At 41.3% G+C, this 18,960-nt stretch overlaps 1 protein-coding gene across 1 annotated transcript; it reads right to left on the bottom strand.

Annotated features, from left to right (window-relative positions):
- Positions 1-805: 805 nt before the first annotated feature.
- On the bottom strand, positions 806-18,910 carry LOC107078603 (uncharacterized). Its single transcript, XM_015357254.2, has 15 exons — positions 18,557-18,910; positions 17,776-17,842; positions 17,099-17,167; positions 14,501-14,525; positions 10,882-10,956; positions 10,046-10,185; positions 9,222-9,347; positions 7,837-7,882; positions 7,362-7,409; positions 5,625-5,964; positions 5,374-5,425; positions 5,061-5,123; positions 3,501-3,605; positions 1,589-1,664; positions 806-1,128 (listed from the first exon to the last, which is right to left on the bottom strand). Exons 2-15 carry the CDS (start codon positions 17,839-17,841, stop codon positions 1,112-1,114), a joined length of 1,248 nt encoding a protein of 415 aa, XP_015212740.2. The 5' UTR covers position 17,842; positions 18,557-18,910; the 3' UTR covers positions 806-1,111.
- Between the last annotated feature and the right edge of the window lie 50 nt (positions 18,911-18,960).

Here is an 18,960-nt window from a genome sequence, read left to right as displayed (position 1 = left end):
ATGAATAAAACTGAAACAATCCAAGGGTACCTTCGGCATTTTGACAGCGTGTTTTGTCCTAAAGTCCTACAACATGCCTGTTGTCAACGCTAACTGAAATTGTGATTAATCCCGTTTCAGGAAATTATAGCAGATTGTATGAGTGAAAGTGTCTGATATTAACTGTCCATGCCAATGGAGTTTAAAACTCTAACAATACTTAGTATAGAAGAATCATTACGTCTTACAAAAAGAAAATAAAAAAATGAACTATTAAAGAAATTTAAGACCACCTAAAGTACTACATGAATTTATCCATTTACTGCCTTACGTATTAGGTAAGCATATATAGCACATATATCATAATGATCGTCAGAAAAACTTTGCAGAAACTGGTGTTCAGAGAGTGACATTTCATGTAGTGAGTGAATGTGTATTTCGCAATTCAAGCATGAAGTATTTGGCATTTTGTTGAATTTTTACTAATTGCTTTTTCAATGCCATATATTTAAATACCACTGAAAAGTCTTTTGTGGGCAATACACCATCAAATATTTTGTATTTAACAGTGAATAATGAAAGCACTATAGAACTTGCATTAACCCTTTAAGTGGTTTGGTAGAACAAAACACCCCAGGAACTCCATGCTAGATCCCCACTTCTTCAGAGGGTGATTTCTTAAGCGCTTTGAGAAGCCACCTTTAAAGGCGCTATATAAAATAAAGTTTATTATTATTATATTATTATAAATAGCACTATAACAAACCTTCCTATTCCTTCTAAACAGAAATCTTTACCTTGTTTACTAATGACACTGCAAACAAGACAAGGGGAAAGGCCAAACTTTTATTTATCAATACCTGTGCTGAAATAATCACTAACAAGAACTTAATGTTGACAAAAAATATTTACCAGCACAAAGTAGCATTTTACCAAGTCATAAAACAGACCACGAACAATTAGTTAAAAAACAATAAAAAAGAACAAAAGATGTAACAATAAATGTATTAAGAAAGAGAACAGTGGCAGCCAGTCTTCAGTCTCCCCTCATTTTCTGAGATTGAACTCCAGCAGGTCTTAGTGTTAATCTCCTGGATGAGCTGCTGACACAGGGGAGAACGTGCCACGATCTTCATAGGCATTTGTGACCTAAAGAAGAAGATAAAAATAAAAGTGGGTCATGACCAAACAGAACTTCTCTACTACCTCCAGAATGGCATCGCAGCAAATGCTGAGATACACCCTAAGGTTTCAGCCCAAAGCCCTGAAACAAAAATATGGTTAGCCTTTTATTTTCATCTCAAGTGTTGCAATACTATGCTTATTACATTTCTTCATTTGTTCTTGTGCGTTTCCATTTAAACTACACTATTCTGTCAAATACAAAGCTTCTTTAGAACAGAATCCATGACCCGGTATGTGGGAAAACTAGCTCTATAGTTATACAATCAGCTCCAACCACAATCTGATTTTAAAATCTACACTCCACCTAAAACACCAACTGTACAGATATGGTCCTAAGTGAGTTGAGGCAGTGAGTTTTTTACATGCAGGATCCGTCCCCGTGCTTCATGAACTCGTTTATCCCTATGGAGGCTGCTGCTGGTACCTGTGTATCTGTCCATGCCAGCCACTCTTGAGGATGGATACTCTCCAGGACCCGAGGACTGCTTGCTGCTTGCCATCTGAGAAACAGAACAGAAGAACTTACTCTCTGTGGAATTCCGCTGAAGGTTCTGCAGAACCCATTCTCCGGTGAAACCAGTGCATACAGTTGCAAGAAAGTTTGTGAACCCTTTGGAATTGCCTGAATTTCTGCCTTACTCATAAAACCGTGGTCTGATCTTCAACTAAGTCACAATAATAGACAAACACAATCTGCTTAAACTAATAACACACAAACAATTGTACTCCTTGTCAGTACTGAACACATTGTTTAAACATTCACAGTCTAGGTTAGAAAAAGAATGTGAACTTCTAGGCTAATGACTTCTCCAAAAGCTAATTGGAGTCAGGTGTTCCAATCAATGAGATGAGATTGGAGGTGTGGGTTAGAAGTGCCCTGCCCTATAAAAAAGGCACACAAAGGTTGGGTACTGACAGAGTCTGCTCTTCTCAAGAAAGAGCTTTTCATGTGAACCATGCCCCGATCAAAAGAAATATCAGAAAAAAAATAGTAGAGATACATAAAGTTGGAAAAGGCTACAAAAGCATTTCTAAAGGCCTGTGTGTTCATCAATCCACAGTGAGACAAATTGTCTACAAACGGAGGAAATTCATTACTGTTGCTACTCTCCCTAGGAGTGGGCGTCCTGCAAAAAAGACCACACAAAGAGCGCAGAGTGCAATGCTGAAGGAGGTGAAAAAGAACCCTAGGGCAACAGCAAAGGACCTGCTGATATCTCTTGAACTTGCCAAAGTCTCTGTTCATGTGTCCACTATAGGAAAAGCACTGAACAAAATTGGTGTTAATGGAAGGACACCACTGCTCTCCAAAAAGTACATTGCTGCACGTCTAAAATTTGCAAAAGACCACCTGGATGTTCCACAACGCTTCTGGGACAGTGTTCTGTGGACGGATGAGACAAAAGTTGAACTCTTTGGCAGAAACGCTTGGAGTGTTTGGAGGAATAAAAGCACTGCACACCAACACCAAAACCTCATCCCAACCGTGAAGCATGGTGGAGGGAGCATCATGGTTTGGGGCTGCTTTGCTGCCTCAGGGCCTGGACAGCTTATTATCATAGAGGGAACAACTAATTCAAAATTGTATCAAGACATTTTACAGGAGAATGTCAGGGTAGCTGTCCGTCACCTGAAGCTTAATAGAAGTTGGGTGATGCAACAAGACAATGACCCAAAACACAGGAGTAAATCAACAACAGAATGGCCAAGTCAGAATCCAGACCTCAACCCAATTGAGATGCTGTGGCATGACCTGAAGAGAGCTGTTCATGCAAGGAATCCCAGAAATATCAAAGAATTGAAACAGTTTTGTAAGTAAGAATGGCCTAAAATTTCTCCTACCCTAAGAGTGCAAGTCGCATCAGCAGCTACAGGAAACGTTTGGTGGAGGTTATTGCTGCTAAAGGAGGTTCTACCAGTTAATAAATACAAGGGCTCACATACTCTTTCCAGCCTGGACTGTGAATGTTTAAACGATGTGTTCAATATTGACAACAAGTACAATTGTTTGTGTGTTATTAGTTAAAGCAGATAGCATTTGTCTATTATTGTGACTTAGTTGAAGATCAGACGACATTTTTATGAGTAATTAATGCAGAAATCCAGGTAATTCCAAAGAGTTCACAAACTTTTTCTTGTCTCTGTATATGCCACATAGCATGTTATATATGCATGACATTTTATAAAATGTTGGTCATATATGATGTTTTGGCTTTGAAATAATTTTGCCTCAGAAATAACGGATTCCACAGAAGGCAAGTGGCTCAATCGATTTTCCCAGGGAGACCTATATCTACCACCTCCCTCTGCACTGGTTGGCTGGATTGCTCTCTCACCGCGGACATAGTCCTCAGCCTGTATTCCATCAGCACATCAGTCAGCTTCTGGGTCACTTTCAAGACGATCTGCGCATCAGATTCGGTTTCGATACGAAAGTTCTCCTGCAGAAAACAGGTTAAAACAATCAGCTGAAAAACACCCCATATTTAACATTCAGAGAAGTAGAAGCTCAGAAATAACTGCAAAGTAAAGTTCATTGAAACAGATACATAAGCTTTACGTGCTGGAAATGTTGGCAGGGAATTTGAAGAAGCATGGAAGTGATAAAGCATCTCAAGGGTGATGAAAATGATAGGATGGGATCCCAGGTTTTTTTTTTTTAAAGTGCTCTAATACAGTTCTACAACTGGTCTATCAGCCACAGAAAGGTTAATGGATATTATATTCAGGTATGCCAAACCCTTGTATGAAACAGATAAAATCAACCAAAATGAAATGCAAGGGCTTGTAGGACTAACACTAATACAAAGTATATAGCCATGGTGCTTGTGGAAAGGGATTCAGTGGAGTTCCATGATGACATGTGGTTGGATTACGAAACTCTATACAGGCGACCAAGCAAGAAGGGCATAAAGGCTTTCTTGGCTCTCACCTTAGATTGAGCTTATCCAGGCCTTAATACATATATATTTACACTTACAGGAGCAAACAATCAATACAGTAAGCCTGGTCTGTGGAGAGATGGAGGCTGTGCAAGGTGAGCCACATTAGTGTCAGAAGTGGTTGGTGTTCATACAACCGTGTCCCTCTTCCCTCTGAGCCAGAAAAACTCCAAACCTCACTGTGGCTACAGAGGGTATTGAAGGAGAGTTTCAGATGATAGAGACTATATATAGACATCAACGTCTGGCCTCCAAACATACAGTTTTGAAGGAGCAAGAACGTAAAAAGTCTATGAAATTCAAGATCCATTTGAAAGCCTAGACTACCTGAAGCCGCTTGTTCATTATCATGGATTCTTTAATTCATGAATGATAATAATGATTCCACAGAACTCCCATCCCCTTGGACTCCATTCAAGACAGACTTCTTTTATTCTACAGTAAACTGGTGTAGTTGGGAGGATTACTCCCAAGACACAGAAATACATCAAATTTTCAACTGCATTCACTGCAGATAGTGCAGAGTCAGCTTAACTAGAATGTCAAACTTCAATTAGAAAGATTTTTAGCCAACAAAGTACCTCCAAACCTAAAAGCTTTTACAGTCCTCTGGAGCTACTACCACATGATAGCTACAGAATACATTTTCTGCAGCTTATATGCACTAGTTTACCCAAATCCCTGCTAAAGCTATATTTCTTCAAGTAGAAGAATGCTTGTGTCTGCTATCTTGTGTAGGCCTCACAGAACGACTGGGTACTTCTTTTGGAACGTCACAGGTTCGTACCAGTTTAATTTGCAGCACCTCGATGGGAGTATAAATATTAGTAATAAACAAAAGCAAATAAAACATTTATATTAAAACGTTTAACCAATTTCCAAAGAGGCAAGAGATGTTTCCTCAGGTCTCTTGGAACTTTATTAACCTTCTCCATGATAAGAGTGGATACATACCAGACATTCAAAAAGAGTAGCTGGAATATTCTTCTCAGAGGCTCTTGAGTAGGGGCCTTCATTCTGACGTGAAGACACAAAATAAAATCAGGCAGAAGTTCGCTTGTCTTGAGCACCTTTACTCTTCTGATGTTCAGTTTTGTTTAGAATAATATTGACAACGTATCACCACTGTTCAAAGGTTCATCAATACAAAGTCAGTCTAGCTGTAATTAAGACAAATTACCCGCAAACATTCTTCAGATACAGTGCATGCCAACATAACAGAACACATTCTCACAGTGTGTGGTCTTTCCTCCCCGGTATTTATTACCTGAGAAAAATGCATGCCCTCTGGTCTCCTGCCAGCAAAGCTCTCGAATTCCCTGCATTAAAGAGAGGACTCTGGGTCAGGAAGGTCAGACTCATAATGGATTTTAAAACAGGCATCTTCAATTGAACCCTTTTTTAAAAACTAAGGCAGTTTTAAAATCTGAGTTGTTAAAGAAGGCAATGCACTGTAAAGACAAGCAGCACATAACCTGAACACACAAACCACCGAAGCAGTGCACTTCAGCTCGTTACCTCCTCATGATGTTGGAGGGCCTGGCTTCATAATCGTTTCTCACTCTCTTGTCCAGCGGAGGGCCTCCTTCAGGACACCGCCCGCCGCTGGAGAAATCGTCACAGTAGCGCTGCTGGGGGCCAGCGCCGAGCTCCCGTGAAGGAAGATCGCTCTCATACATCCGTCCATCACCGGGGTACCCCCCAAGGGGCATGTCGCCCAGATGCCCCCTCATCGGAAAATCATCATTTCCCATTGGCATATCATTCGAATACATTCTCCCAGGAAAGTCAGGAAAGATTCCTTGAGGGTTTTCAGCAGGATACCCCTGGTCTGGAAAAGCAGGGGGGTATCTTTCCCCTGCCACAAAATAAGACGAGAACTGAGTGTGACCACAAGCACCCCGATTTACATGGGAGATCCCACGGCCAAGCTGTTTATACATCAGGACTTCAATCTGCTAAAAGATTTGTTCATTCTATGGTGCTATTTGACCTTTCCCTTTTTCTTTCGCTTGTTCCACAGGAACTCATCCATCTCCCAAAGTAGCACAAATAGTACAACAGGGACTGAGGAATTGCATATGGCATTACTTCCAGGAACAGCACAAGACCAAGCGAGTCCAAATACCTCACTGATTTTCACCCTGTCTACACTGCACAACTGGTCCCGAACACAGCACTTGAAAACGTCCTAATTCATCTGGCTTTTTAACTCACAACATCTAGTAGATCTCAAGTGTGACTAGAATGCAGCGATTCAACTGGTTCTATCTGCCAGTAGGAACCAGGGATCAAACCCCATTTTAAAAGGCGATAATTTAAAGGAGCTGGTTAAATTTAACCAGGTTTTGTCATGTCATTCCTTTGGGAGGAATCTTCTGCTGAACCTTAACCCGCTGTAAACCCAAACTCCAAACAGAAGGGATCCAAGCTAAGAATCTTTAGCCAGGGCCATAGAGGGGTGAGGCCACAACCTAAACTGTGTGGTCCTGCAGCCATGTCACATTCAGTTAAGATTAAAGCACACCGTTAGCTCAAATATTTCAGAGACACATTCATGTTGATGCTTTGGACATCGGAATGTCCTTCAGATCCCACCATTCTCCAGGCGTTTCATTACAGCCACGTAAAGATGGATGCAACTTTTATGGCTTCCTGAAAAACCCAGGACCAGGTTTGAAAGCATTTCATTTTGAATTCTGAAGCTCTGCTGAAGGGCTGGATCTCTCACATTAATCAAAACCTTGATTTCAGCATTTCCTTCTATGGTCTTCCTTGAAATAATGAACAATAAATTGAAGCAGAAAATATTTATCTCCTGGAGGCGCCCGTTACTAGCATTTGGAATGACTATGCAGAAATATGCCGATGAACAAAAGGTCAGTTTTGCAGCATTTCCACTTTTGATAAACCACACCTGGAACTGGTAAGACTAGTTTGGTTCTTGAATATGGTAATGTGGATGACAATGACTTTAGGCACCTTTAAGAGTGTGGATAGAACTTAAATCTAGAGTATCCCATACACAAGACATGTCTGCAAAAAACACTGCACTCCTTTAAGAACTTGATACACCAGTAGTGAACAAAAGCAAGACATAACACATCCTGATTCGTTTCTCCTTCATTTCTAATGAAGTGCTGCCTGATCCCACGTTTGGTCTGTGCCTGTGGCCGAGCTACCTTGTGAGATGCCAACCCGCACAGTTTCAGCCCGGTTGCTGTTACAAACGTTTTCTGAAAACAAGTTACAGACCTTGATTTTGGCCTCCCAGTCTGGCTGACCTTGGCTTCACGGCAGAAACTGTACCAAAAACACATGATGGGAGGAAAAAGATCAAATTCGAGATGGGGGGGGGGGGGTTGGGAATAAACACTTTTCAAATATCACCCCTTTACGCACTCACACTGGCATATTTAAGAATCATCAATAACAGTATTTTGCTCAGGAAATTAATGAGGTCAACAAAAGGTAACTGTTTTTGTTCGGAGAAAATTAAGGTACTTTGTTTATTTCAATCACAACATTAGTATGAGTAAAGGGAGAATCTTTATTCAGAATTACTTAGTCTGTCAATTATGTTATGCAGTGACAATGTCTATTGCTCTGACTTGTTACTTTGGTTGCACAAATGGATTTATCCCAGTTTTTCTTCAACCTATCAACAACAAAAACAAGTGCAAAGAATACCTAAATACAGCTATTAGCAGCAATGATAATAGAAACTCACGCATTCCCTGGAAAGCTGCCACCTCACTTGGTTCCTTCATTAGGACCTGCAACACAAACATTCCATTCAGCTGCCAACAACTTGCAAATTCAATCTTGAAATAAATTAAATGCAGAGTAATAAGTGCAGAGTAACCAATCCAATGAGGTGGCTTAAGAAGCACTTGTGCTCTCGGTATTCAGGGTGTTATGTAGTCATGGTCATTTGAATCAACAGAAGAGGAGATGTGCCGACATCTTTGCTTCATCATATTAGATAATGAAAAGTTGGATAAAAAAGTGAAATACACAATTGAATTCTATTAGTCAAGTAACTTTTGAACTACAACTGTGTTCCTCACAGGCCAAATTTAAGACTTGAAGCCTTTAAGAGAGATCCAGGTGGAGTGAGTTTGACCGATCAGGAGATGCTGCTTTGGAAAACAAGTAAAAAAATTCTACCAAGTCAGAAGAAAAATGTAAATTACTCCAGCTTTCGACTGTTTCAGATTTTCTCTCAGTACATGGCTACAGCCTGAAGGAAATACCTTGTTAATGACATTTCTGGCCCAGTGGAAGTGACCTTTTAACACTCAGTGCTGTGGTTTTTATTGCTCAGCTGAGACGCACCTGGACACAGACCTGCATACATGTGTATGTGAGGCTCACATGGGGATCTCTTACATCTGTGCAGCAATCCATTGGCTCAGAGAGAGGAATAAATATTCTCTCTGGATATTTCTAGTTTTTAATAATAAGTACAAATAAATTCTAGGTACAACACAGAAAAATGCAGAGAGAACTGGAATGCTTACAGCACCCTCTCAGTCAGCATAGTGTTAAGAGTTTCATCTGAAAATGAAGCTAAATTTCACCCTTCACCTGAGGGATCACTGTTTATAATGCCAATCCCATTTTCTACTGCATTTAAACTACAAAACAAACCATTACAAAGGTATTTAAGAAATGAAAAGCATTATCCTGAATAATCACAAGTGACACATTCAACAACAGTGAACTGTGAGCTAATTCACAGGCTGACAAATGACTCCTGTTTAAAGGACTACAGTGCAGTGCCTTTATTTTAGAATCAAGGGAGCCAATGCACACCTAGTCACTTATGACTGAAAAACTCAGCACAGTGACTGGGACCTCAGCAGATTTTTATATTATAAAAAAGTGTCATTCCTTCTGATTGGAAACTAACCATGAGGCCAGAGGAGTTCACCCGATACAGACTGGCAGCCAGTACGAAAACTGTGCTGTTTCTCTGTTATGAACGGGGTGTAGTCTTGTGCGCTCAAAGGAATTTTGTGTACCTTCTCAGAAACATTTTACAGTACAAAACCGAGCTTCATTTCCGACAACCCTGATTGCACTATCTGACCAGCAGGTGGCAACTGAGACCTTGATTTTCCCCCTTCCTTCAGCTTTCTCCACTTCGCCAGCAGATTCTTTAATGGTCTTGCGAACCATAGGATCTTCCACTGCTTTGTCTTCTTCAAACGGGACCATGTCAGGGTGCACCTTTTTCTGAAACAGAAAAAAAGTGAGAAATGGGATAATAAGGCTTTCTGCCATACAGTGCCATTCAAATACATCAAGATCTAGTCAAAAAGAAAATGGGTTAGGCCTGCAAAGGTGCAACAATCATAGTGAAGGCACAATTGACAAAGCTATGTTAAAAACTATAGACCATTCAGATACCAGCTGAACAAAAACACAGTACTCCTGACTGCAAGAAAAATAATACTTCATATTCTCTGAAACTCAAGGATCTTTGGCAGTTAAGATCAAAACTGGAATCAAACCCGTGCAGCATCAGAATAAGACCCACCCAGTTCCCAAAATGCTGTATGGGTCAAAACTCACATTGGACTCAGCTGACAACCTACCTAATGCTACAAAAATCAAGATTCTTGAATGAAGACCTGGACATAATTCTATATTGCCAGAATTGTGTTTATACTATGTTTAGTTCACAAAAATACAATAATTCTATCTACATATTCTTCAGTTTGAAAACAGCCTTAAAAGAAGGTTATGTCATTGTTCTGTTTTACATTGAAAACAAGCTGCAATAAACATTATTTCAGAATGTGGATCCATCTAGGAAATAATTTGTTCAAGGATCTAAAAATTGTGCCCATCTCTACTTAAACCTAACAAAACTTTGACATGAGTTGTTCTGGTGGAATTTTTGCACAAGACTTTTCAAGGTGACCACTTACCATATACCTGTAGCAGTGCTTCCAGCCTTTAATGTGTGCTATAATCTCGCTCTTCAGAACTTGCACCTTGCACAGCCTGCACTGGTAATGCGGCTGCACAGTCCTGCTGGGACTACGGTATTCCCACACATACTGCAGGCCTGCCAATGGCAAAAAAAAAAAGCAACGCTAAATAAGAGCATTAAAGCATTAAAACATAACAGGCACTTCAGCAGGGTTTTCAAAGTACTTATATAAGGAGTATATTGAGACTAGCTGTTAGTAACTCCACTGATCCCTCTCATGATCAATATCAAATAATGCCTTCAAACAGATGTTTTAGAGTTTGTCAGTGAAGGCTTTTTAAAATGAGGAATACTTTTATTCCTCATTCAAACCACTCAATCAATAACTGAGTTAATAAAAAATGAATGTGTAACTGTAAGTTATGTAAGTGAATGGCCGGTGGTGTACATTTACAGGGCTCTGGTATAGTTGTGTGGATTCTTGTAGGGGTGGTATAAAATGAATATGTATGGGTAGATGGCTCTCAAGTAACATTTACTTGTACCACACACACATACTGTATAAAACTACTGTAGGTTTCTGCATGTGTAAAACAGATGCCTTGATGTAAGACAAATTTAGGAGAAATCAGATGAAATATTTGCACATCATAGTAACACTAGTTTTAAATTATCCAGAGAAACTACAAGCTTCTCCAAGTGGACCACAGTTAGTATGCTACTTAAAAGCCTTAAAAGTCAGCCCACAAATATTGCTGCAGATAATTTCCTTGCCAGTATACTAAAATACTGCTCTGCTCCACACACCCACAAGTCATTCCAATATCTCACCTATTATGGGTTCAGTGCAGGTCACTAATATCTTGTCCAGGAGAGACTTCACATTTACTCCTGGGCGCGTGGAGCCTGGGCAATGGCAGAAGGATTAATACAGAGAGAAGTCAGAAGGGAGCAACACGGACTTTAATGGCCTACAACACCACCGACACTAGGTGAGCACAGGATTTATTCACCTGTATGGCACATGACAGCTTCAGTTTCAGGGATGTATGGTTGACAATGCAGTGTCAGTGTCCACACAAAATGCGAAAAACTGTATTCAAATAGAGTTAAGCTTTTAAGAGCAGGACTGTTAAAGCTGAACTCTCAGTAAGTGTTGTGGTTTTCTCGGTTTCACAACACCTAATCTATCAGATAATTACATTTTAGATAGCAGCTATATTCCATTTCATGTTTATGTTCACTGTGAGCATCTTTTAAAGCCTACATTCTCCAACTTCATCAAATTATAGTGAATCTCCCAGACCTATAGAAATGATTGCAGCCCCACAGTTATAATTATTAATAGCATAAATAAGATATCTGATCACCCATCATTATATGTTCTAGAAGTATTAAATTCAAAACAGTAAAAATGGAAGTAGCTTAAATAACCCTCCATGAGCATCCAGTATAATATCCATCACTCCAACTCTAGTGGGGGGGGTTTCCTTGCTGCACAAAATAGTGAAATTAGGAGGTAAAGTGCAGAAAGGGAGAGAAAGAAGTCATGCTCAATATTAAACAGGTATAGTTACTCTTTTTTTGTTGTATTTGATGCTCAAAAACCTTAAGTGCATAGATAAGTGGACAGAAAAAGAATGAGTGTGTTAAGGACACTCTCCGTTAACTTGCAAAACTAGGATCATTAAAAGTCTCTGACCAGCAAAATCTCTGCAAAATGTGCGACAGCTCATTACAACTTTCCTCTGCCTTGGAAGGCAGCAGATCAGCGGATTTCAGTTTAAAAGCAAATGGGGTCTCTTCCCACCACTTGCGCCAACATTTCACATGAACATGGCAAAAACCCTTCAATGAATGTGGCACAAATTCATACAGTTCATGTTTTTCTGAAGCAGAACGGACAGAATGTGTCCTGGCACCCACTTGTGTGGATTCAACAAGGACACCTGGAGCTACTGCGCCAGTCCCTCCTTTTGATACAAGTCCACTCCTTCACATTACGCCTTCACTGCAAAGACCACAGCAACATCCCCGTGCCACGCTCTTACGCAAAACCGTCTTAGTTTTAGAAAAAAGCTCTTCACCATTTCCATGTGAAGAGGATGGCAAAAAAGGAATGCCTCTCTGAATTCCATTGCTGCACTATGGGATACATTAGCCTATCTGAACTGAAGAACAGGAGCTTCGACACTTTCTAGGAATTGCACCTTCACATAGGTGACAGTCTCATCAACACATCATGAAACACTTGATGCAATGGCGAGACCTAGTGGATTCTGCTTTTCCTCACGCACATATGCCTTGTATAACAGTATCCCTGTCTGCAATCCCATCCCCACATTTTGGGCATCTTTGCAGTATTGGTGGTACAAAAAGCCACTCAGCGAGAAGCCTCTGCAGCCTTCATATAAACTGTCCTGTGACTTCCAGCTACTATAGTTGTCCTGACAGCTCATTTAACATTCCACGAAGAGGTTACGTTGCTGCCGAAGGGCATGGAAATTATGTCACGGGTGTTAAGGATATCCATCCATACATTTTCTAACTGCTTCTTCATATTCAGGGCTGCGGGTGAGCCAGATCTCATCAAACAAAGGGCGCAAGGCAGGGTCCACCCTGGACAGGACCCCAATCCATCACAGGTCACACACATACACAGGCATGAACACACTCACACCAGGGCCAGTTTTCCCCAGAAGCCAATTAACCTACCAGTATGATTTGCGACTGCGAGAGGAGGAAACCCTCATAAACGTGGGGAGAACATACAAAACCCACAGGAATATCATCGAAATCATAACAAAAGTAGATTTTTAAGATTGTCAAGAGATCGTGAAACCTATTTTCTTTCTTATTTTAAAATATAACACCATTTATGGATGATGTTGTCCTGTTTGGCTCATCTGACTGTGATCTCTGGCACACACTGGAGAGGTTCACAGCCAAGTGTGACGCAGCCAGGACGAGGGTCAGCACCTCCCAATCTGAGAACATGGTTCTCCCCTGGAGAGAGAGGATCTCAGGGTAGACTTGTTCATAAGCGAGGGGAGAGAGGATCGCGAGACTGACCAGTGGATCGGTGCAGCAGCTGTTATCATGCAGAAACTGTACTGAACCATGGTGAAGTGGGAGCTGAGCTTTCAGACAAAGCTCCTCTTCTGGTCAATTTATGTCACAGTTATCACCCATGATCACGCACTTTGGGTAGCGACTGAAAGAATGAGATCACGGGTACACGTGGACTGAAATTTCTCGATAGGACTTCTGGGCTCACTCTCCATGACAGGGCAAGGAGCTCAGCAATCCAGGAGGGCTGCGCACTAGACTCGCTGCTCCTCCAGATCATGGGGAACCAGCTGAAGTGGCTTGGGCATTTGCTGAGGATGCCCCCCCGGACACCTCCTGCTGGAGATGTACCGGGCACAGCCCACTGGGAAGAAATCCCAGGGCAGATCCAGGATACGCTGGTATATCTCTCAGCTGCCCTGGAAATGCCTGGGAGTCCGGAAACGCACACGCTTCCCCACAGAATTCACTCATCAATGCCACTTAGCGACAGAGATCACATTGCAGAAAGAAACAGCCTGCGAAGTAGAAGGATGACAACCATCAACAATGACAGGTTAATAGTGAGGAAAGCAAAGTACTTAAGAGCACCTTGCTTGCGTGCCGCCAAGCCTGCAGGGGGCTGTCCTGGCATCAGCAAAGCCACTCGGCCTCCGGCTGACCTTGCCAACCAAAATCCAGCTGTGCCCACGATCGGGTGCTTTTCAGAGCTACAGTGGTCCTGCATTAGGATAACTATCTTCTCTGAAGGAACAGGCAGTCCCATTTGAACATCACGGACATCCGTAATGCACACTGGGAAGTTTCTAAAAAAGCAGATTTGCGATTCCTAATGTTATTTAGTATACACTTCAGCTTAAAGAACATCAGACGTGGGTAGACGTCTTAACAGGGAAGAAACCCTATTACATGCCAAAAAGAGTAGCCATCTTTCACAAAACTGGTTCAGCTCTGAACCCTTGTAATCCATTCAGTTCAAACTGATTTTTTTAACCTGTTTTCTCAGCAGGTTTTGGGCCCAGTTTTATCAGCAGCAAATTAGATAAAACCGGATGCCAACCTGAAATATGCAGCATTTACTTCCCCTGTATTACAGGGAGGAAAAAACATTTTCACAGCTGCATCTGTGAGGAGTCCTCATCTACCATACGCGAGTAGAAACAGAAGCAAATCCACGAGAGGGCAAGACCGTCAAAGAGAGGCATCGAAAATCCTGCTCACTCTCTTCCGAGCCATATTTTTATGGCAAGCCTTTCAGGCCCTCTCAAGCTGGACAAACTCTTCCAGCTTGGCCATAAACCCACAGCGCCTCTCCAAGAGGAACCTGCAGGTGTGACAGCAGCTTCCAGAGCACATTATTTTGGTCTTATCATGAACTTACCTGGTTCACCGAGCTGCTGTTTTTTCTGTCAAAGGATGTGTTTTTAACCATCAGGGAGAAGAAAAAGACAAGACAGCTGTTAGTGAACAACACAGATTAACAGCGAGCCGAGCCCCTCTCACTGGGAGAGAACATCAGCGAACGGTGGGCTTCAGCCCATACAGCGTACAACTCTTTATCTTACCCTGCACCTCTCTGTTCTGCAAGAGGTCCACTGATGAGAACCTAAACTCCATCACTCTCATTTTGTCAGGGACATCTTGGAAAATAAGACTACAAATGATCCAAAAAAGACATTTAAACACCAAAGGATAAGGAGTTACTTCATGACTTACAAGGCACCATGTAACAAATCTGAAGTTTGGTTTTGTATATTTAACTGCTTGCTCTATTTCAAGAGTGAATTCAGCAGTAACGTTTAAATCTTGAGTCCATTTCTCTCTCGCAGAATGAGAATATAATAATTGGCTGGGAGTTTTTACACAGCCTGAAATAAGATATGTATAGTGCTTTCAACCCAAAAGATCAGAAAGCACAACACAAGTAGGACAGGCCTCCCTTCACTGAATGCTGCAAGACAGCACCCACTGTTATGCACCAGATCAGCTGCACTGCATGAGATTAAGTGAAGAAAAAGGCTCTCTGGACCAGCAGGTTCTAGGTGCTCAGGGCCTCTTCAAAGAAGTATGTGAGGACAGCTCCCATTCCTAAAGAAATGAGATGCAATGACCTAGACTTATCAGTTAAACTGGTCTAACACAAGTTAACCAGTTCTAGAAACATGACAGACAGAATTTTCTTATCTATGAACATCCCTTTGTGGACTGGTCTTGTTTTATACAAGCAGACCACCATCACCTGAACTGAAGCACGCTGCATCAGTGAAGGACTGAGCCACTCCAGGAACCCGTCCCTACAACTGTGCAACAGCAAGCAGTTCACACTCTCCAGAGTCATGTGCTGATAGGGGCTACAGGGCCTCCTTAGAAGCATAGCTTTTCCTGCTACTCCAAGTGAGCCTTAGAACACAATGGTCCTATTTTCAGCACAATGATCATGGACTGAACAGGAAAAAGCAGTATGTAATCAGGACACTCGCCACACATCTGTGGTCAACAGCGTGCAACGGGTAATAAAAGTATAAATAAAAAAAAGGAGGATGATTTAAGCTCTGAAGCACTCAGACGGGCACCACAAGAGTCAGTATTGAGATTTCTGATCAATTTCCAAAACATACAGGTAGTGGGCAAAAAAAAAATGGAAGCACCTGTATATGAGGTGCTTAATGCCATGAAGGAAAACGCTGAGCAGGCCTGGTGCAAAGCACAACAGCAGACAGGAGAGCACTCTCCAGGATCGTGATGTTCCTGCACTAATCCAAAGTGCAAGACAACACAGATGAGCAACTGCAGATTGCAAACGTTAACCCGGAGCACAGGAAGCCAGCTTCCTCAGAATTGGCCCACCAAGAACTCCCGAGAGCCAGACACCAGTCAGGATACCATTGCATAAATTGCTCATCGCACCAGCATTGCACGTTTGTGACTCTTGTGGTGCAAACAGCCAAGGCAAAGGACTACTGAGAAGTGGAGAAATAGATACAGTTAGATCATAATGCTGGGAGGGGGGGGTAATTTTTTTCTGGCATGGCTTGATACGTCCATTCCCTTAGAAAGTAAGGTCAGTGCTAATCACTACTTCATGGTGCAGAGTGATATTCTTCACTTCACGATGCGTCACAGCTTTTCTTTCCTGTCAGGAATGGTGTCTTCCAGGATGACAATGCCCAAATCCCCCATCTACAGAGCACCTCTGGTCGCCCAGTTGTTTGATGGACGCTGAGCTTATCCATATATCACAGCCTGATCATTCACCAGATCTGAACCCAGTGAAGCATTTATGGGATATTTTGTACTGACATCTGAGACAGCAGTTTTTCCACCTCCACCAACCCGGCATAAGTTGACTGACTTGTTTGTGGAAAAATGCATCCCTCTTGCAGATTTCCACACACTGGTAGACTCTCCGCCACAGCACACACAGACCTCGCTGTCTGCACATGGTGGCCCAACGCCATATTAACCTTGGGATTTCCAATTGTTTTGTCCACTACCTGTACATAGCTATCACATCAGAAACTGCACATGATATACAATTGAGGGGCAGACTGCCTGGTGGTCCAGGTCAGTAAACGCAGCTGGACAGGAATTAGGACACCAAGGAGAACCATGGCTCCTGAACAGCTTGCCACCACCACATGCATGATGTGGCATAGCTGCCTGGTGGGCAGAACGCGTAGTGGCATCTGATGGCTCCATTCTGCCTCAGTCTCCCACTCAGCGTTCTGGTGGAGGAGCGGCTGTAGATACCACAATGATCTCCGCGTTACTGCAATGGAACAACTGCCAGAACAGATGCAGAACGCAAGTACAAAGATACAAAAGACCCTAAAGGTCACATGAGCCTCTTCGGGGCATAGCAGCTTTAATACGTCTTTACCAGCCGAATTCAAAACTTAACTGCGCGTTCACACAGCTAGGGAAGCGAAACAATATTCACTACGCTTGTTCAGACAGCATAAATATTATATTCACTTACCTTCTGGTGTTTAGCGCCCCTGCAATGCTCCTGCAAGGCCTGGGCTGATGTGCAGTATATAAGGCATAACTACAGTAAAGGAAAAAAAAGTGCTGAAAAGAACGGAATCTTCTGTTTTCACACAAGACATTCTCAATTTTCAAGCATAAGTCTTTTTTTATTTAAGGAACTAGACATCTCAAAATCAAATAACAGACCTGCAGTTAACTTGACAAGATGCGATTATTATTGAATTCCTGTGCTGACCAAACTCGTTGAACAAGTGAAAGGCGAAAAATAACCAGATTTCATTATACAGCATATTGCTAAACACATTCAATTTAATACTGGATCAAATCTCAAACCACCCAGATACAGATGTACATTGGAACATTAAGTGACTTGCCTATGAGGTCATTTTTATCCTCAATCCAACATGAAGAAAAAAAAAACAGTACCTGACAGTCAGGTGCACAGCAGTCAGGAGGATAAAACACCAAATCACTATCTGCCACTTCTCTAAAATATTGTTATATATTGGAAGGCAAACACTGAACGCTCTGCTGGAGCGTGCATTTTGCATTATTTACACAAACACTATATACTAGATTCATTTTTGCTGCTGAATTCAAGACTAAATACACAACGACTGTCCCCATCAAGTTGTATGTGCAAAGGCAGTGCTACCAGATGCTCACCTTACAGAAATGTGCTTCTTTGTTAGGCTTTTTATTTACCACACTGGTCTTCACATCCACATCCATTCTGTAAACAGAACACATTTGGGAAATGATACGAAAATGTATACGTATAAACATTTACAAAATGCCTGGGAAAAGTCATCGCCTGTGATAGGATCTTCAAACATTCATAATTTTAGGTTTTCATTTTCATCATACATTTTAAAAGAGAACAAATTTTCACTTTATGGCAGGAAAGAGATAATAAATACACAGCAAACTCAATGCATAATATTTACGGCAATACATGTTTCTTTCTTAAAATACAGTGAAGAAAAAGAAACGGAAGACAAATTAGAAACACCCTTTTACGCAGCTCTAGTACTTATATTTCCTGCCTAACTAAGTTTTTAGAGATTTTGATTTTAAGAAGGCATAATGCGTCGTTCGGCACCAAAAAGAACACCAACTTTACTTCGCCCAACAAATTGAAGTCTACGAGAGTTCTAACGTAACAAGTAACTTTAATTCCAAGTAGCAAAACTCGGAGCATATAATAATCACACAAAACTGAAAGGGATTCGAATAATTATAACCTCGTGTAAATGAACTATCAACGATCAACCACGCAATCTGCGCAAATCGAAGTCGCCGGAGAAGACGCAGTACAGATCTAAAACAAACATTGCGGACCTACAGAAAATATAAACGTCAGGGTTATTTTACCCCTGCACAGAGAAGTGACATTCACCACCAATCTAGACTTAGAGCTGTTTTTATAAATGAACTCTCTACTTACCTAAAGTATGAAAAATAGGTAACACTCTCAATCCGGCCCCCAAATAAATCTTTCAGCAAGGAAAAACTTCCGCTTCCGGTTTTGAAATTAAAGAACTTTCACGTCACAGGAAGAAGACGAAAATCGGAGGGTTAGAGTTATGTGCGTATTTTAAAGTTTAAAATACGCACATCATAGCACAAAGGAGAAAAGTTATCCAAAAATGAAAAATAAACAAAGCACAAAATAACACGCTGCCAGAAAACGTTTGCTAAATTATTACCAATACCTTTTAAAGAGAATATAAATTGTAAAACAAAAACAAGAAAACCACAATACCAACGCATTCGTATTTCGGATTACTAAGTACTTTTCAATTAAAAAAATACAAACATAACCAACAGTGCAACGCACATGAAAAAAAA

Source organism: Lepisosteus oculatus, chromosome 10 (assembly GCF_040954835.1).
Source record: "Lepisosteus oculatus isolate fLepOcu1 chromosome 10, fLepOcu1.hap2, whole genome shotgun sequence".
Classification (NCBI taxonomy): domain Eukaryota; kingdom Metazoa; phylum Chordata; class Actinopteri; order Semionotiformes; family Lepisosteidae; genus Lepisosteus; species Lepisosteus oculatus.
This window is presented reverse-complemented; position numbering and strand designations above follow the sequence as displayed.

Coding starts and splice junctions, on each gene's coding strand:
- LOC107078603 (XM_015357254.2), bottom strand. CDS start 17,841: ATGGATGTGGATGTGAAGACCAGTGTGGTAAATAAAAAGCCTAACAAA. Junction 9,348..10,045: donor AGCACTGCTACAGGTATATG/GTAAGTGGTCAC, acceptor TTTCTGTTTCAG/AAAAAGGTGCACCCTGACAT. Junction 7,883..9,221: donor AAGGAAGGGGGAAAATCAAG/GTCTCAGTTGCC, acceptor TTTGTGTTGCAG/GTCCTAATGAAGGAACCAAG.